We start from the raw sequence: 21,157 nt of genomic DNA on the forward strand, positions 1-21,157 counted from the left end.
GATTGTGATAAGAGTTGTATAAGCCCCAATAAAATGATTAAATTTAAAAATAATAATAATTTTATGGTTTTGGGGTCACCACAACATGGGAAACTGAATTAAAGGGTTGCGGCATTAGGAAGGTTTGAACCACTGGTCTAATGCTTTGGCATACTCAATGAAACAGAAATAAACTTCTTTTTAGTGAAAAAAAACAAAAACAACCACCCTCAAAATCAGAAAAGAGACCACATGTACCGGTTGGACAGACTGGGGGGACACTCAGGACCACGGCCCCTTAGTAACCTTTCATTCAGGTCTGGGACTGAACTCACCTGTGTGGCTCAATTTCCAGCCAAACACTGGACAGGTCTATAAAGAGAACAGTAGGACTAAGGGGATACACACATCTTAGCATAATCGACCATTCAAAATCAAAAGGGCAGCATTTATCCAATGATGAAGTTCAGAAAGGTTGGGAAAGGAAAAAGAATAGACATGGTACAGCACAAGGAGAAAGTACGATATATGATGCTACACTGTCGGGATTGGAACCAATGATATGAAACAAAATGTGTATGAATTGTTGAGTGGAAAACTGGTCTGTTCAGTTAACCTTCAATCAAGTCACAATAAAAAGGTAATAAATAATCTGAGAAACTATATAAATAAAAGTTTAATGCATATACTTAAAAAAAGCAGGGAAAATGGTTTTAAGATAAGACAAAGTATTAGAGAATTCATTTTAACAAAAAATATCTTTAGAGCAGTACATTATCTTCTTAGTATAAGATAGCAACAAGGCAGAATTCTTTAAAATATATAAACTTATGCAACATTTTTTATAGATCAAGAAAAATAATCAAAACACCTAAGGAGTTGTATAAATTCTATTTCAATAATTACAATTAAAGGAAATCTAGAGCTTGTTTGAAAGACTGCTAATTTTTAAAAACAGGCCATGTTACAGGATTTCAGTTACTCTGAAATTGAATACCAAAAGAGGAGGACTGAAACAAGACCTTCAATAAGCACACACAAAAGAGAGGAAATGTTCATGAATAAACTCATCTATATGGAAGCAATGCTACAGAGGTGCTATTGAAATAGTCAAGTTAAACACTGGATGGAAAACAACTTTCCAAGTTTATAACCAATTATCATGGGGGTGGGGAGGGCAGAGGAGAGAATTGATTACATACGTTTTGAAAAACTCAAGTCTGTCAAAGAACATTAACAATATTAAAGGGGATGAGCTCAAACAAATAAAAATATTGAACAGTCAAAACATAAAAAGGTATATGTATAATTTAAAAGATGTTCAGCCACATTGATAATCCAGGAAATTGGAAATGAAGCAAGAGTGAGAAATCTTCAAATAATAATACCAAACGTTGACAAGAGCACAAAGGGTGTGGGACTGAAATCAGTACAGCCTTCCTTATTAAAAAGGTCACTAGGCAATCTAAATATGTTGTTTAACAACCAGGACCTAAGGGAAAGAAATAACTGAAAATAAAAGCACAGACTTATGAAAAGGACTTAACTGCATCATGCTTCACTAAAACTAAAACTTAGAAATTAAAAAAATAAAATAAAATAAAACTTAGAAATAACCTAAATGTTCAAAACTGAAGGGATGGTTAAGAGTTCTGTAGCCCAGTTATAATTTGGCTTTATTTACAAGAATGTTTAGACAATGGAGGACAGAGGGCCCTGGTTTCAACCCTGGTGGTACTCACCTCAACAGAGTAAGACATTTCTTCATTACAGTTGTCATTAATTTTCTCAAATAGTTCTTCACATAACTACAGAAACAGAATGAGAGAGATCTATCATAAGTCGGAGAAGTACTATATTACCCCTGAGCACTAATGACTTAGTGAGAGCCCCTCTTCAAAATACTGATAATGACACCAAAGTATAATTAATGCTTTAAACAAAACAAGAAGGAAAATGAGCAAAATAAAATAAATAAAATTGATATCCAAAGAAAAATATTAGCACCCTATTATTTGATCTCTCTTATAATTCTTTAAAATTTGTCCTAGTTTTAACATTTTCTTTTTCTTTTTTTATTTCTCTGAAACTTTATTTCAAAGCTATTCACCTCTCTGTTAATAAGTTGTAGTTACTGTGCTGTGGCAGGTATGACTAGGCCTGCCTATTGCTGGCAATGGACATTAAGAAAACCAATTTCCTGGCACCAAACAGTTAAATTACCCTTCTCAAACCATACCGAACTCACAATACTTGCAAAAGTATTACATGCACTGGTTCCCATAAATTTTAAATCTGAACTTACATTATTAATCTATATCAGTGGGTGTTAAAATGAAGTCATTTTAAAAAATTGTGACTATACAAATCAATATACTATTGGATGTTAGACAAGAGTATTTTACAAGCACTACATTACATTACCTTGCAATTTTAAACATTCCATTCCATATTTGTATAAATTATTTTTGATAACTGAAACTTCTTTCTTTTTGAGGGTTTTAGTTTTTGAAAAATGTTTTCCCGTATTTGAAATCCAAAATAAGTAAATCTATAGAGAGAGTAGCTGGATTAATGGTTCCTTGGGAGTATGGCCAGGGAAACTGGGGGGAAATGGGGAGCTAATAATGATAAGCACAAGAATAAAGAAAATGCTCTAAAACGGACTGTGGTGATAATTCTGTACAATTCTTCTTGATGTGACTGAACTATTGAAATGTGTGATGTGTGAATCACATTCCAATAAAACTACTGAAAACATAATTTTTTTTAAAAGAAGAAAAGTGTGGTATAGTCCTCTCATCTTTATTCTCCCTCAGCAAGAAGAGGGAGAATTATATCTATCATTGGGGAGTGATGTCACAGGTACATTTCCACTGTTGTAATAATTGTGACTCTACTGTCAGCATTATCGTAGCATTAAAATATCTATTAACCAGATTTTGTGCAGATATTTATAATGTAATTTGGGGGGTAACTGAAGAGATTTTTAAAAATTATTTTAACTCTAAATTTTGCTTTGACCAGTAAGAAGTAGGTATTTTTGCAACTGTTTTTAAACTGCAACTACTATATGAGATGCTGCACAGTAACAATGCTATCAGAAAACATTCCTTGTTATAGATCAGAAAAATCATAAAATTTCATGCTCCCTATACTTTGAACTAAGAAGCCTTGCTGGTCCTGCTGGGTAAACAATACATTTCTAACCACAAGGTTGGCAGTTCAAAACCACCAGCCGCTCTATGGGAAAAAGATTAAGCAAGCTGTTCTTGTGAAGATTTACAACATAGGTTCCCAAACTTATTTGGCCTACTTCCCCCTTTTCAGAAAAAAAAAAAAATTACCAAGTACCTCCACGACAATAAAAAACTTTTGTACTATAGCCCATAATCCAGGATAAAGTGTAGGGTATAGGTAGATGTTTTTGCAGCTCCCGACACCGGCCTCCCATGGAATGTTTCAGCTCCCTCCAGGGGGTGGTATTGCCCATTTTGGGAAAATACTTATAGCTTAGGAAACAACTCGATGATAGTTGGTTTGGTTTTCGGTTTATATTTAAAAATTATTTAAAATGTGTAAAATTTTAGTTAAAGTAACAAAAAAACTAATGAATTAATTTGTCATACCTTTAGAATAAAGGAGCCCTGGTGGTACAGTGCTCCTACATTCTAAGTGTACAGTAAATTAAAACTCTGGAGAATTAAAAATTATTACTAATTAAAATTTCACATATATAGGAGCCCTGGTGGGGAGGTGGTTATGTGTTGGTCTACAATTTGCAAGATTAACAGTTTGAAGCCACTAGCTTCTCTGCAAGAGAAAGGGTGTCTACTCTTGTAAAGAGTCACAGCCTCGGAAACCCACAGGAGCAGTTCTACCCAGTCCTTGACAGTGAATTTAGAGTGAGTTAGATGGTGCAGTGGTAAAAGCACTCAGCTTCTAACTGGAAGGTTGAGGGTTCAAATCCACCAATGGCTCCAATGGTTCCAAAGGAGGAAGATGTGGTAATCTGCTTCAGTAAAGATTTACAGCCTTGGTTTTAACTCTGTTTTACAGAGTTGCTATAAAAGTTGGAACTGACTCAATAGCAATGGGTTTGGTCTTAGTTTTATATTTTTATAATTAAGGCACTCAATATATATTTAAAAATATATGTTCATGATTCTCTACAAGTCTCTATCAAATTTAAAAGTTAAAAATAAAATTTCCATCTTTTTTTTAGAAGCCATGCTTTGCATTAAAATAAAGTACTACAAAGTTCTACCAGAAAACAGATATAAATGTAATTATCAAGAATTCCAGTAACAGCCCCAAATCCACTTGCAAGGTCCACATATGGATTAAGCTTCCGGTGAATCTACTCTGACCATTTACAGGGACATGCAGAGCCTTGCTATTATGCAGAGTACAGTGGAAATCGGACTGTTGAAAACGCAACTAGGTTAAAAACTAACACTTTATCATATGCTCTCCCCTTTCAGCCCATTTTAAATTTGCTCGTTTTTAATATTTTTCTGCTTTCTTTTCAATTGAAGTTTTTCTGTCTTACTCTAATAGTTTTTGTTTTGTTTTGTCTTTTGGTATGTTTTCCTCCTATATAGGAAATGCAGGGTAGGTAAAACTATAGAAACAGTGACTATACAGTGATTTCTTGGGGGTAAGGCAGAGAAGGTTGGGAGTAAATGGAGAGTTGATAACAATGCGTAAAAGAAGAAAAAGATGTTCTACACTTGATAGTGGTAATGATTGTACAACTCCTTTTAATATGACTGAACTATTTAATTGCATACTATGTGAATTATATGCCATTAAAAAATTTTAAAACAAATAAACTGAAATTATGGAGGAACTAAACAGAGTAGCAGGATAAACAATCATGTTTATTTAGTATAATCTGTTACAATTTTTATTTTTTTAATTTAATTATATTTTGCTGCATTATTGCTGAACAACTACTGCCTAGTGGCAGAAAGCAAAGACTCCAGACCCTAACTTTGCACTTACTTAGGTAATTGGCATGACCCATGCCTCAGTTTCCTCATCTGTAAAACGGGGGTTGGAGGGTGGGGGTGGTAACAATAGCACCTACCCCTCAGGGTTACATGAGGATTAGATAAATATTTGAAAAGCATGTAAGCCTAGGCCTGGCACATCATGCATGCTCTAAAAAATAGTATTACTATATATAAGTGACAATTGCCAAAATGTCTACATTTAATTATAGGAGAAATGTAATGGTAGGATATGTACTGCTTTTCCTAATATTTATTAATAATTGGGCATTTTAATTATATAACTGAATTTAAGATTATAACTCAAGAACTCATTAGAAAAAGCAATTATTGTTCCCTTATGTATTTCATTCTCAGACTATGGAGATAGTGACACTAGGCCTATGGTAAAAGAATACTTTAAAATTAACTCCAAAAATAGTCAATAAAAGTGAACTGCATTCCTTTTTTGTAAAAAAAAGAAGGTCCTTCTAGATCATAACTCTTTTAAGAGTTCTATGTCAGAACTCTTCTCCATTTCCAATGAAATAATGCTGATTTTGAAAAAGAAAATCTGAGTGTATGAAGTTTAGTGATAGTATTACATTAACAGGATGAATGTTAATATTAAGCTAATAAAATAACAGGAAAGTGCCTCTGAAAGATATATTCTATGTGTATCACACAGATCAATGGTAAATAATGTGACACTAAGTACACAGTACAATCTGCACAAAGTTATTCATGTTCCTGCCATTATCTTTTATAGATAGCTACACACAGGTCATTCTCTCTCACTAGACTATATGAAAGGGGTAGCTTATTCAGCTTTGTGTTTAGCATACAACCATCCCTGAATACATGCTCACTATACAGGGAGCCACAGTGGCTTTGTGGGCTACATTTACCCTGAGCTGCTAACCCACGGGGTAATTGGCTCAAACCCATATGAGGAAGACGAGGCTGTCTGTTTCTCATGAACACTTAGTTTCAGAAACCCACAGAAGCAATTTTACTCTGTCCTATAGGGTCGCTATATTTCAGAATTGACTCAATGACAGTAATTCTATTTTAATATAAAAAGTAAGTAATTTAAAAATGAAGAGTAAGGATAAACAGAAAGTGTATTGTTTTGTGAATTCACCTGTGGAATGATGCCTGCTTGGCTTTCTTCTTGTTTACCCATCATTGTATACGATTTTCCAGCACCAGTCTGTCCATAGGCAAAAATACAGACATTATAGCCTTCAAAGGCATGCAAGAGCATTTCCTTTCCAATGTCATTGTACACGCGGTTTTGAGATGCAAAACAAGGATCTTCAGGCTGTAAAACATAAAAAGATAAATAAATCCCACTTTATTCAAATCCTTCCCTATATTTATTTGGTAGCGTCTATATTAACCAACAAGGAACCCTGGTGGCATTAGACTGCTAACCACAGGTCAATAGTTCAAAACCTCCAGCTGCTCTGAGGGAGAAAAATGAGGCTTTCTACTTCCTTAAAGAGTTTACAGCCTCAGAAACCCCCAGAGGCATTTCTCTTCTGTCAGAATTAACTTAAGGACAATGAGTGAGTGATAATAAACCAACAAGGATCCCTGGTGGCACTGCTGGGTAAGTCCTATATGTACTGCTAACCACAAGGATGGTGGTTCAAACCCATTAGCCACTCTGAGAGAGAAAGATAAGACTATGGGTTCCTGAAAAGATTGACACCCTTAGGAACCCTTTGTAAGGGTAGAGTCACTATGAGTGGGTATGGGTAATTGATTCCCCAGCAGTGAGTTTGATTATTTATAATAAACCAACAGTTGCGGAACCAGAATAGGCAATGTAAAATAAATATACAATAAAAATGTTAAATCCCCTCTATACAGTTTATTTTTTTCATTGGACACAATTCACACACAGGCATGATTAGTCATCCAGGTCAGCCATATATAAATGAAAATAAACACATGAAAGTACTGGCAAGATTATACTTAATTTTGCATAACTTTGAAAGTATTGCACCACCATTCACTCCTCTTGGGAGCTCCAAGATTTTCCTAAGTAGAAAATCATGAGTCTACTTAAAAAGATAAAGTCAAATCCACATGTAAGAAGACCTCTTTGAACTTGCTCCAGATTGTGTGGTGATTGTCAGCCAACAGCTCTCAGGGAGGGGGTGTTTCAGACCCCTCACATAGGCCCCTCCCATGGCAATTAGGTTTTGTTGCTAGTGTAGAACATCTACTTGCCAACACAAAACCCATGGGGGGGTCTTTTTTTTTAGATGAAAGATGTAGAAACAAACTCTAGTTTAGGAGCAAATTCTGGAAACCAATAAGATTTGAGGTCCAATGCTGGGTAAAAGTGCTATAAAGGACTTTACTCTTCATTTTCCCAAATTTCCTTGTGGACCTTCAGGTTTTTCCCAAATGTCAGAAAATGGCACTAATCTACGACCATGTAAGAGAACAAATCTTGTCACTATCGCTACACTCCAACTTGCTGGCCATACTTTTTATTTGTGTTCCCTAGTCCCTCAAACTTTAACTTACAATTAAAATACTAAGAAATCTTTGGACGGACAATTCCTAAGATCTATAGATATCACATGGGGCTTTGGTGGCACAATGGGTAAAGGTGTTGGGCTGCTAACAAAAGATCACCAGTTCAAACCCATCAGTTTGCCTCAGAAATCTTGAGTTCTACTCGGCCCTATAGGGTCGCTATGAGTTATAAATCAACTCAACAGCAGTGGGTTTTGTTTGGTACAGGTACAGTCATGCTTATAATGAGAATTCTGAAATTCTGATAAATCTTGTTGGGATATCTAAATCAGAAACTAAATAAGGTTTGGTTAAATTTATGTTAAATAAAATTAATGGAAGCGCAGAATACTCTTTTTTTAATCTGGTGAAAATACACCAAAACATTCACTAATTCAATAATTTCTATTCAAAATGTTCAACAATTTCTATACTAAATCAGCTTTATATGTACATGTGCATTTTAGTGTATATGAGGGATCTTAAAGATAATTCCACTTTCCATAAAGTTTTGAGGCCCCTCATACATAAATTTTCAACCAACTACAATATTTTATGGACAGCATGTCAGAAAACACTATGTAATGATGAATTAGGCTATAGCACATTTACAAAACAACAGTCAGCTGCTGCAGTGGTAGAAGAGACAGAAAGGAAAAGAAGGGGCAGGCAGGAGTTGCGACCCTGGAGACTTGCAGTCAGTGGGCGGGACCAGGAGGGTTTACTTACCGAGGTGTGAGACCAGTAGGAGTGGTCAAAGCTGAAGGACTTTGGAGCTTCCTTTGGGTTCTTTGGGTTAACAATACCTAAAGGATGAAAATAAAAGATGAAAATATTTCATTTTATGTCAGTCATGCACACACTAGGCTTAAGGAGTGATCTTTATTTGGAACTTGGGAAAAAAAACCGGACCAACATTGACTGGCTATCACCATGATTCAGAGCCGACTCTGGTGCATCTTAGGGACTGTGTAATATTTTGGGAATGCTTATCCTGCTTAAGCAGTCAATATTTGGAAATGGGGCAGGTTACGACTTCAAAATAACTCATAAGGCTTTGAAATACTTAACAAATCAGAAATAAAAATGAGAAAATTATCGAATTACTCCAACCACTCTCTGAAGCAAATACTTTTAATGAAAAACATACTCCTTCAGCTATTTTTACGCGCACAGTTGATGACAATGGTTGCATACTTCATTCACACTGTCACCACTCTGTGTCTGGCCGGATTGTTTCGCCTTGGTTAATTTAAACCAGCAGTTCTCAACCTGTGGGTCACGATCCCTTTGGGGGTTGAACGACCCTTTCACAGGGGTGACCCGATTCATAACAGTAGCAGAATTAGTTATGAAGTAGCAATGAAAATAATGTTATGGTTGGTGGCGGGGGGGTCATCACAACATGAGGCACTGTATTAAAGCGTCACGGCATTAGGAAGGTTGAAAATCACTGATTTAGACAGACTCTCTGCCCCTTAAGGTTCTCATTTATTTTAGAGTTGCTGTTGTCCATTTAATCTCATATAGATAATTCTTTAAAAGAGTATAATGCGCAAGGCAAACATTTTTAATTAAACAAGCTAAATTGTTGTTTAGTTTAAAGATGACTTCATGGAATAGTTTCAGTTCAAGGCTTAAAAGCTGTAAGACAAACTTTTCCAGGATCTTATTTTCTACTTCAGAAAAGTATTTGGTAATGAAGCATGCATCAGAAAGGAAGTCCTATTTCTAAAATCCACAGATGAAATTAGTTATTTTATACTGAATAGTATACTAGCTCTCATATTATCATAGTAATAGGAGGCAGCTTCAAAAAGTTTGTGGAAAATGGAATTAAAAGATAATGGATTGTCCCACAAACTTCTTGAAGCCCCCTCATACAATATAATCACAGACTAGTAATTCATCTGTAGAATGTTATAAACAAGGAAATTACATTTTACCTGAAAAGCAAGTAATCTCACTGCCCAGATTAAAAGTGATTTATTAAGTAACCTAGTCACACGATACTGCAGGGATTAAGCTAGACTGGTAAGGTTTAGCCTCTCTTCCTTTCTCAAACACACAAAGCACTAACTCTTCATATCTCACAGAACCAGCATCCTTTATAATATGTAGTCATGAAATCTCAACCAATCCACTTTTCCAAAGTAGGGCCACATCCCAGGCTATCAGTGAGCTAAGGATTAAAAAATAAACCTGCCCGGGCAGCTGCTGCTCAGGACACAAATAGCAACAGTTGCCACTGTGCTTAGTCCTCTTGCTGGGCACGGCCACACATTTATGTTCTGCCCTCAAGTGCTGACAGAGTACATTAATAAGGCTCACATTGCACATAATCATGTGACAAAGAGACATGCTTCTAGAAAGATCATCTTTCCACACACAAATGGTAATGTACGCAACAAAATGCACTTCTAACCAAAAGGAACTACCTACAAGATTTAAACAACCCCCAGTTTACAGGAAGCACTGACTCTGACCTACAAGCGCGTTCTGTGTATTAACTCGTGTAATGCTCCCAACTATGCAATAAGACGGATGTGTTACTATGCCCGTTTTAGAGATGAATGACTTACTGAAAGCTCAGAGTAGTAGCAGAGCCAAGAGGTGAATGTAGAGATTTGACTCCACAGTCCAGACTGTTGGCCAAGACACCCATCATTTAAATGCTTATTTTCAACAAGCTGCAATTCCCAATACAAAACAGCAAAATGTTTTTCATAAATATGATCACTTCCCTAAAATGATATCACAGACATTTAAAACTCTACCATTTAAGACTCTACATTTTAAACTATGAAGATTATAGTACACACACACAGACACACAAAAACTATCAAGAAAATGAAAACCAGTGCCATGTTTCATAAGCTACTTTCGAGGTTTTAGCGAATTCATCAATAGGAACAAGGATGCAGTCTTCACTACTCCAAAATATAATGAAAATAAATACTTTTGAACTGCTAGAAAACAGTCATAAATCTTTGAAACCATGTTTCATTCATCCTTTCAGATTCTCACTGGTGGCACCAATGCTGCCAAGAAAAAATTAAGGGTCAGTTCTCAGATCTTATCCCTTTATTTTCTCTTCCCCAGTAAAGAAAAAGAAATAAAATCTACACTAGTAAGTTCCTCAATTCATATAAAATCCTTTCTCTGTTCTCCTTAAATCTTTGAAGCTTCTGAAATTTAAGTTTTCCAAACTCCCAGGTTTGAAACCAAGCTTTTTTAAAAAAAAATAAATGCCTCTGTTGTTTTTGTTGTTAGGTACTATGGAGTGAGCACAAACTCGTGGCAACTGATGTACAGCAGAACAAAACACCACATGGGCGTATCCTGCGCCATCCCCACAACTCTGTTATGTTTGCAGCCATTCTGTCCATCTAGTTTGTCGAAGGCTTTCTTCTCGGATGACTCTCAATTTTACCAAGAACAAGGCCCTTTTCCATGACTGAGCTCTCTTGATAAGATGGCTAAAGTATACGAGATGAAGTCTCACAGTCCTCTCTTCTTGAATTGTAGCTGCACTTCCTCCAGGACAGACTTGTTTGTTCCTCTGGCAGTCTATGTTACCTTAATATTCACCACCAACACCATCATTCAAATGCATCCATTCTGAAGTCTTCCATAGTTGCTGTCCAAATTTCACATGTAAATAAGGTGATTAAAAATACCATGGCTTGGGTAAGGTACACCTTAGTCTTCAAAGTGACATCTTTACTCTGTAATATTCTAAAGAAGTCTTGTGTAGCAGATTTGTCCAATGCAATAGATTTTTTATTTCTTGACTGCTACTTCCACGAATATCAATGATAGAGCCAAGAAACACAATGCAATACTTGGCAACTTTTGTTTTTAATTTCCAAATGAAAAAATATGCATATATGTGTATTAAAAAATTGCAATGAATCAATTCTGGCACATAGAGACCCTGTTGGACAGAGTGAACTGACCCTGTGGGTTTCTGAGATTTTAATCTTTATGGGAGTAAAAAGTCTCATCTATCTCCCTTGCAGCAGCTAGTGGTTTTGAATTGCTGACAATTAGCAGTGCAATATGCGACACACTACAAATGTACTCAAGTTATAAAACAATGCAAAATTCAGTATTATTGTTAGGTGGGAAGTGATAGGATTGTTTAATTTTATTCTTTTTATGTACATGAACTAACTAGAACATATGAAATACTTCACAATAAAAATTTTAAAACCCCTGAACTCTGCAAATGAAAAAAGATTCTTATAAAGATAAGTTATTAATGACAGCATTTGTGCTCATCAGACCCTCTAAATTAAGCTCATGAACTTTTATGTATAATTAATGTTTTCAAATGTGCCAAAAGATTTTTATTTTGAATTAATGGTTGTGATCTAACGCACATCCTTGCATTCAACTAGGAAACAGGATTCTTTAGACAAGTTTTAAAAGGGGTGGGGGAAATTGTGGTAGGAAAGAAGTCCACTACAAGTCAAAGAAACGGTACAGGATTTAGAATAAAAAGATCCCTGGCAATATCTACATGTTACTATCAAAACAAATGAAGAACAATTAGTAAATGTTCTGTGTGGATTGGCTACGATACTGGATCTAATTGAGAGCACTGGTGGTACAGATGTGGCAGTGCGGTCTCTAATGGTTACAGCCTTGGAAACCCTATCAGGTTCTTAGGGCTGACAGCAGTCAGAACAGGCTCAATGGCAATGAGTTTGGTGTTTGGTTTGTAACCTCCCTAAAATTGAACCCATACCTGAATGAAGTGAGTAAAGCATTACATAAATGTGAATGTTTTAAAAAATAGACATCCTATGGTCCTTAAACTAAATCAAGGAAAAGTTCACTAATTGCTAGAGTAAGTCAAAGCTGAATGTAAAAGCTATTTCTCTATACTGCCCGATACCAAATGGGTACTCAGAAGAATGTCTTCCAGATATAATATCATAAAGTTTAATTTGATTAAACTTATACCATTTTAAGGAGCACAAAAAGAAAAACAAAATAAGGCATGTGTGTTAGTCCAGGTAGACTATAGAAACAAATTCACAGACACTCACATGTGTGTAAGATAGAACTTTATATCAAAGAGTAATTTTACCTTAAGAAAACATCCCAGCCCAGTCCAGATCAACTCCATAAGTCTGACATTAGCCCATATGTCCAACAGCAATCTATAAATTCCTCTTCAGACTCATGCAATGACACTGAATCCAGGAAGATCGCAGGCCAGTGGGTGGAAAAGCCTTGTGGATCCAGTGGTGGTGGAAACATCTCAACACTGGCAGGGATCTCCACGTGGCTCCTCCAGCTCCAGTGCTCTAGCATAGCTCCATGTACCTTGTCAGAAGGAATGTCTCGCAGGGAGTGAGCAAGTGTTCAGTCTCCCGTGAGCTATGTATCTCTTTAGCGACTCCAAATGAAGACCTCAAGATGCAACCTGATTGACAGGCTAAACTCCACCCCTCTTAAGCTTCAAATTGAAAACAGATTATGCAACTACCACAGCATGTATTTACAACATATACAGAAAATGTAGCTTTTCTCAGTTTCCACAGAAATAATCAGAAACAATTGTTACTGAAAAACTGGGGCGGAAGCGGCGCAAAAACAAGAAAAACTGGGCAATATTATTTGTAACAAAATGATTCTTATGTCAAGGTAAATGGAGCTAAAATACAGCATATATGAGTCCTAATTTGTTTCTCAGGAAGCATAAGCATAAGTGTAAAATTATAGTTAGTACCTTATGAGTTTTTCAACATATAAGCCATAATTTACCAACATAAAAGCTGCGACAAATGTAGCATGTACCCAAGTCATGTGTCATCAGTATGCTAGTTTTGTGTCATAAAACCCACTATCTTTCCTTAAAAGAAATACACTGTAGGCATCTTTTAGATGTCTGAAGTCATAAAATTACTCTATTTTAAGCATTGTAGACTTCATTACAACCCTAGTTCAAGCTACTATCTCTCATACCTAGATTACTGCAATACCTCCTAATTAACTGGCTACCTGTTTTGAGACCCCTCTCTCTCCCACTTCCTCCCCCTGCTCCTTCTATTCTCTGCACTACATGGAGTGATCTTTCTAAAATGTAAGGCAGATCATGTTCACCAAGCCAAACCTCTATTAAAACCTTCCAATGGCTTCTTTCCATCACAGGTTGAATAAAATCTCATGAGACTCCCATCCCCTACTCCCTCTCTGACCTCGTCCCCAGTGAGTCACCCCTAACTCCTCTAGAGCAGTCCACTGGCCTTAATAAATACACACCGTCTTCCCAGGGCCTTTCAAGATGCTTCTCTATCAGGACTGCTCTCTCCCAGCAAGCTAAGTACTCTGTGCCCAGTCGCTCAGTGTCTCCTTACCAGAAGGCCCTGACTTAAAAGCCAGCACCCACGATCATTCTCCAACTTCTCAGCCTGATTTATTTTTCTTCCCTGTGCCCTTGGGACCTGATTTATCATCTGGGTCCCTGGGATGTAAGCTCCATGAGACTGATCAGTAGCTTCTGTTTCATTCACTGTTATGTACCCAGCTCCCGGAACAGTGTCTGAGCACATAACGGCTACTTGAGAAATCTCTGAAGCATAAATGACTACATCAGTCTTAGCTTTCCTCATGGACTGTCATTTTGGTGAGGCTAAATCATGACTCCTCTCTTTCTGTATCACCCACCTGCTGACTTGGGAAGCAAGTACTTCTGACTTCAGGAGACGCAGCTCCCTGGAAATACTACCTTTTATTTCTGAGTCTTGTCTCCCCAGCAGTCAACTTAGCATGAAACAAGAAACACTAATCTCTAGAGGGATGGAGACTCTAAATCCCAAACTAGTGAATCAAAATGTAACTTTTACAAAACAGTAATAATAGTAGTAAACAGGAGAGAGAAGGAAAGGTGATATATTTTAGGTAGTGTAGACAGAACCTTGATGTGCCACCAGGCAGGGCAAGAATCTTTAAAAGGAAGCAGAAGACTGGAGAGGTGTTAGAAGCACCCCTAGTCTATAAAACTGATTTTTACAGCTTGTGTTTCATAGAAAATACAGAATCTCATGACAGACAAAGCTATCTTACTAATTATAATTTGTTTAATAAAAAAAAATTGGTTGCTGCAAAATTTGCCCCCATGTCCTAGATATAACAAATTAGCCTTACTTGAGTATTTTTGTGTAGGTGTGATTTCTGACCCTGTGTAGGTCAGATTTCTGACCTCACCCACAACACCCACCCAAAAGGCACAACAACCCTGCGATAAACACTGAAAGACAAAAATATGCTGATGTTGTTTCTCTGAGACATACAAGGGAGCTTCAAAAATGTTCATTGAAAATTGATTAATCTTTCCCATCCAAAACCTTTTGAACCCCTTGCACATTCAATTAGGAAGAGAAGGTGTGCAGAACCTAGCTCAATGTCCAGCACAGAGCAGGGACTCAATAAGTATTAGTTGATTCATTGTAGAATCTTATAACTACCTCCCAGAGGGACCATGACCATCTACTTCCCAAGAGCACAGCCACTGAAATCCTTCAAAGCACAGTTCTACTCTTTAACACAAGGTTAACAATGGCAACCAGTTCTGGTACCATGCCTGAGGCCTGAGCCTATCTGTGAAAACAAGCCCCTACTCTCAGGGAGTTCATCTTGCTTGGATCCACAATGAATGCTCAAGGAAGCTGCAGCCAAAAGATAAAACTATGCATTGCACTGGAGTAAATCTGCTGCACAAGGCCTCTTTAAAGTGTTGAGAAGCAAAGAGGTCACTTGGAAGGCTAAGGTGTGCCTCACCCAAGCCATGGTATTTTCAATTGCCTGATGTAAATGTGAAAGTTGTACAATGTATAAGAAAAACCAGAGAAGAATGTATGCATTTGAATTATGGTGCTGGTGAAGAATATTGTATCAAAATATCTGTAAGAGCCCCCAATAAAATGATCAATTAAGAAAAAAAGAATATTGAAAGTACCATGGATTGTCAACAGGACAAACAAGTCTGTCTTAGAAGAAGTACAGCAAAAATGGTCCTCAGAGGCAAGGATGGTGAGACTTCATTTCACGTACTTTGGACATGTTGCCAGGAGAGGCCAAGTCGCTGGAGAAGGACATCATGCTTGGTAAAGTAGGGCAGCGAAAAAGAGGAAGACCGTCAATAAGACGAACTGACACAGTGGCTGCCTCAACGGGCTCAAAAACCAGCACAAATGTGAGGATAGCATTGGCAGTGTTTTTTCTGTTGTACAGAGGGGTCATTATGAGTTGGAACTGATTCAACGACAACCTGCCTGGAAATGAGCCCTGGTGGTACCATGGTTAAGCATTTGGCTGACAACTCAAAGTCAGCAGCCTGAGTCCCCCCCAAAAAGATGTAGCAGCCTGCTTCTGGAAAGATGACGGCCTTAGAAATGCTATGGGGCCGTTCTATTCTGTCCCTACAGTCACTGAACAGGAGTCAATCCCACAACACAGAACATCGGCAGCAGCCCACATGGAACTTATATTTGACTTATCGAGAGCAAGAGAATAGATTAGCCCCGAGAGAAAGAAAGCAGGGCTTAGTGATCAAAGGTGAAGATGCTAAGGGTGGCTATTGTAGATGAGAACGGGCAGGATGACACCTCTAAGGAGGTGATATTTAAGCAGAATCTTAGTTTAAGAAACAACAAGACTACTAGTATAGCTAGAACAGAGCATACAACAATGAGATGTGGAATCAGATAGGTAGCCAGACACCAGATTCTGTGAGGCCTGTGTTCAAGATGAGAATTTTAAATTTTACTTCAAAAGTGACAGGAACCCAACAAAAGATTTTAAGCATAGGGGAGACATGATCTGATTTATGTATTTAAAATATTACTCTGGCTACTGAAAAGAGCCAAGAGTGCAAGTTGAGAACAAAGAGGCTATTTCAGTATAAAAGTAGACATGGAAGAAAGGAATTGGATTCAAGTAGTATCTGAAGGCAGAAATAATAAGACTTACTGATAGACTGTATAGGGTCTATGAGAAAACGGTCTGAGCAATTACAAGGCTGGTACGGCGAAGAGGAGCCACTGTCGGTGGGGAAAACATGCATTCTATTTAGGACATGTGAAACTGAGATTAAAGGTCGAGAGTGGTCATCATCATCCCAATGACACTGAAAGCCTAGAGAGGGAATGAAATCACCTCCGTTCCTCAGTCTTCTCCACAGAAGGTGACGAGTTCTGTAGACAAAGCCCTGGTGTACGTTAACACGAGGTGCTGAGGGAGAACTGAGAGTGGCCTGAGAGGAAGAAGGCAATCAAATTGGCATGAGTCCTGAAAGTCAAGAGAGTAAAATGTTTCAAGAGAAATTCAAGCTTCTTTTTTTTAGCAACTTCTGTTATAATGGTGTATCCTAACCCTCTTAGAGCATTTGCTCAGGCTATCTCCCGACTTTCCCAGTAAGTTTTTTTTTAAAATCATTTTATCGGGGGCTCGTAAACTCTTATCACAGTCCATTCATCCATCCATGTGTCAAGCACATTTGTACATTTGTTGCCATCATCATTTTCAAAGCATTTTCTTTCGACTTGAGCCCTTGGTATCACCTTCTCATTTTTCTCCTCCCTCCTTCATGAACTCTTGATAATTTATAAATTATTATTTCATGTCTTACACTGACCAATGGTCTCCCTTCACCCACTTTTATTGTCCATCCCCCAGGGAAGGGGTTACAGATAGATCATTGTGATCGTTTCTCCCTTTATCCCCCACCTTCCCCTTACTCTCCTGGTATCGATACTCTCAAAATTGGTCCTGAGGGGTTTATCTCTCCTGGATTCCCTGTGTTTCCAGCTCTTCTCTGTACCAGTGTACATGCTCTGGTCTAGCCGGATTTGTAAGGTAGAATTGGAGTCATGATAGTGGGGGGAGGGGCAAGCATTCAAGAACTAGAGGAAAGTTGTATGTCTCATCGGTGCTATACTGCACCCTGACTGGCTCGTCTCTTCCTTGTGACCCTTCTGTAAGGGGATGTCTAGTTGCCTACAGATAGGCTTTGGTTCTCCACTCTGCCCTCCCCCTCATTCACAATGATATGATTTTTTGTTCTGGGTCTTTGATGCCTGACACCTGATCCTATCGACACCTTGTGATCACAGAGACTAGAGTGCTTCTTCCAAGTGGGCTTTGTTGCTTCTCAGCTAGATGGTCGTTTGTTTATCTCCAAGCCTTTAAGACCCCAGATGCTCTATCTTTCGATGCTCTATCTGATGATAGCACCATCAGCTCTCTTCACCACATTTGCTTATGCACCTCCTTTGTCTTCAGCAATCATGTTAGGAAGGTAAGCATCATGGAATGCCAGGTTAATAGAATAAAGTGTTCTCACATTGAAGGAGTACTTGAGTAGAGGCCCAATCTCCATCTGCTACCTAAATACCATACCTATAAATATATGTACACAGATCTATTTCCCCAGCGTCATATATCAATATATTTACATATGCACATGCCTGTATTTAAATCTCTTTGCCCTTTGCCTCCTAGTTCCACAGTAACTTTCTTTTGCTCATCCTCACCCCTGGGCCTCAGTTCCCTGCATGCACATGCAAATCTCTCCTGGTGTCAAGGCTGATTTCCCGAGTGCAGCCCCAGAATTTCGATCACCCTCCAAGCAACTTAGCACTATGTTTTGCGGTGAATTCCACTGCCCAATAAGCTTATCCTATGGATATAAGAGAGACTGTTATAGGATGACAAAATATATATGCCTCATGTACAGCCCATAATTAGCCTGTTATTTCCTTCCTGATTATCTGTTTCTGTTGAGCCCTTTCCTCTCAGAAAAGTATCCTACCACACTAAGCGAGTATATCAGTTATAGCCAGACCTGTCTGTCAAACATGTACAGAATGGACAATCACAACCTATAGTCAACCCTGGAACAAAAGAACTTTGGTCAAGGAACATAGTCACCAGAAAACATCACCAGACCAACTTCAGCAGCATTTGGGATCCAGCCAGCCATTTCCTGGCCAAGAATCATAATCCCTCCCCCTACAGCATATTCATGACCATTCCTCAGAAATTTGTTACAGCATACTCATAACCCCCTCTGCTTACTTCATAGTGTACACATATATTACTGCAAAGCCACCTTCTTTAAGGGCTTGCCTTGGAGACCCTACTCACAGCTTGTTCCTTGCTTGTTCAACCACCAAAACCCAAACTCACTGCCATCAAGTTGATTCTACCTCAGAGTGACTCTGTAGGACAGGGTAGAATTGTGAGAGTAGAAGTCCTTACGAGGGTAGAAAGCCTTGTCTTGTTCCCTCAGAGTGGCTAATGGTTTTGAATTGATGACCCTTTTGGTTAGTGATCTAACTCCTAATACTTCGCCATCAAGGCTGCTGCTAGATCAACCAATGTAAAGCTTTCCCCTTTGACTTCCATCCAGTCTCTCTGTTCAAGTCAGATGTGGATTGGTAACAGACTCTAAGAACTGACTATATCTTTTCAAAAGTCCAATGTGCAGCTGAACAGCATTTATGTTGAATCCATTTCCCCTTCTGCTGTCAAGTCAAGCCTTTTATTCCTCAGGCTATAACTGACATTAACTGTCTCAGGAGAAACTGGAGAAGAGTAAGAGAGCATCTGTGATGTCCCGGCTTCATGAAGAGCCAGAGCAACATAAAAAGCGATGCCTTCTAAATGTTTCCAAGGTTCTGTGATGATCCACAACTAACTTGGAGCGCCTACAAGGTAAAAAGAACTTACAACGTCTGCTAAGTCCCTCAATTATAACCCTCTTCTTTTGCTTGTGTTCTTTCTATGTAGCAGAAATAATGTTTTAATTATTAAGCTCTGGAAAATAAGGCAGTCAAAACAAGATTGTACTTAAAAGCATACTTAGGCTCCAGAATAAATTTGTTTATCTAATATCACAAAGTTTCTATGTTGCAATTATACAGTTGTTGGCAAATTACTAGAGATCTTGCTTGCAACTATAATTAACATATCACAGTGATTACACTGTAACTTTATATTACTTTTCTAACAAAGACTGTTTGGGGTTGTTAAAAATCTAGTGACATCTTCAGCACAACCTCTTTTTTTCCAGTGCCCCTATATCCAAAATTAAGAAAAAGGGCACACAAATAAAGAAGTCTGTACAGTTATATCTAGAATCAAGCATATGGGTAATCCTCTCCCCTTCTCACAGTCATGTATTTCTGCAAGTTGATATAAAGCATGCACATTGTTAGACAGCAGATTTGCGCAAAAGTCCTAAGATCATAAAATCTTAAAATAAACTCCAAATCTGATGAAAGAGGCATAAGCATACTATACATATTCACTATATGCTCTATATTTACTATATTAAAAAATAAGTACACAATAAGAACAAAATTACAAACCAGTACTGCCAGTCACCAATCTGATTTTTTAAATATGCTACTTTATAATAAATATTAAACAAACTCTCAATGAATAATTCTGTTCTTCGGAAACAAGGTCTGAGTAATTCTGAAATACGATGATTTGGAAGGTCTAAATCTCATTCCATTTAAGCATACAAAGATGCCTGAATTAAATTTAATCTAATAGGTAAATGCAAATTAGGCACAGATGTTTATTAGCCTTATTGCACAGAACAGTAAGATAATAAATATTTTGAGAGGCATTACTTCTAATACAGTGTGTCAGAGTGAGGGCTCTTGAGTCAAGACAACCCTGGCTCATTTTCTGATTCTCCCAATTCCTCAATATGTGACCTCATATCATTCCTTGCCCCAGTCCCAGTATCTATGAAATGGGGAAGAGTGTCCTATAGTATTATGATACTGATTGAATGAATTAAAATCTGTGAGTGCCTAATTGTGTCTGGCACATAATAAGTGCTCAATACATGTTTATTGCTGTTTGTTCTGTTGTTAATAATTAACCATGGCTTCCTCTCTGCTACCACTAAAAGGCAATTTAAAAAGTAAAGGCTACCACTACCGGCATTCTGACCAGGGACATAATAGAAGGCCCTGGATAAAATGGGAGAAAAATGTAGAACAACATTCAAATTCCTAAAAAAAGGCCGCATCTGCTGGACCAATAGAGACGAGACACTAAGATACCCTTTGGGCTTGGACTGGTATCTCTTTCTTTCTGTAGGTCACCTTTTGGCCAACTGCTAGATTGGCCAAATACCCAGGAGTGATGTGCTATCTTACACAAGCAACGGGCAAATTACCGAAAAGCAAAGATGACAAGCAACGCAGGGAATGGAAATGAGATCAATGAAAACAGAAAAGGGAGAAAAAGAAAAAAACAGATGGAAATAATACGAACACTGACACACCGTGCAAATCATAAACAATGTCATGGAACATATGTGCATAAAGATTGTTAAATGGAAACCCAATTTGCTATGTAAACTTCCACCTAAAACATAGTAACCAGAAAACAGCAAAACTAAAGGTCGTGTTCCTCTTCCCTTCATCACTTTGTCTCCTAAGTTTAGTCACGATCACAAAGGGAACGTTTGGTGTCAGGCCAGGGCAATGTCATGGGGAAACAATAAGTGTAGTTAAATCATTTCCTCATTTATGCTGCTTCTGCTAATTCTGGCCATAGCAGTTTTTGCCCTGTTCAAGCCAAAAGGGCTCGCCCTATCTGTCCCCACCCTA

The 21,157-nt window shown here is 37.8% G+C and overlaps 1 protein-coding gene across 9 annotated transcripts in view; it reads right to left on the reverse strand.

Moving 5' to 3' along the window:
• The window catches only part of KIF1B (kinesin family member 1B), a 182,222-nt gene that overhangs the window by 121,585 nt on the left and 39,480 nt on the right, over positions 1 to 21,157 (reverse strand). For all 9 annotated transcript variants that reach the window (XM_045298808.1, XM_045298805.1, XM_045298802.1 and 6 more), the window contains exons 3-5: positions 8,238 to 8,314; positions 6,118 to 6,297; positions 1,722 to 1,787 (exon numbers count right to left, since the gene is read on the reverse strand). In XM_045298808.1, the coding sequence (XP_045154743.1) occupies positions 1,722 to 1,787; positions 6,118 to 6,297; positions 8,238 to 8,314 (323 nt within the window). The remainder of the gene's footprint in view (positions 1 to 1,721; positions 1,788 to 6,117; positions 6,298 to 8,237; positions 8,315 to 21,157) is intronic.

The sequence above is a fragment of the Echinops telfairi genome, unplaced genomic scaffold (assembly GCF_000313985.2).
Source record: "Echinops telfairi isolate 266 unplaced genomic scaffold, ASM31398v2 ScPeMD7_7457;HRSCAF=8495, whole genome shotgun sequence".
In the NCBI taxonomy this organism is placed as follows: domain Eukaryota; kingdom Metazoa; phylum Chordata; class Mammalia; order Afrosoricida; family Tenrecidae; genus Echinops; species Echinops telfairi.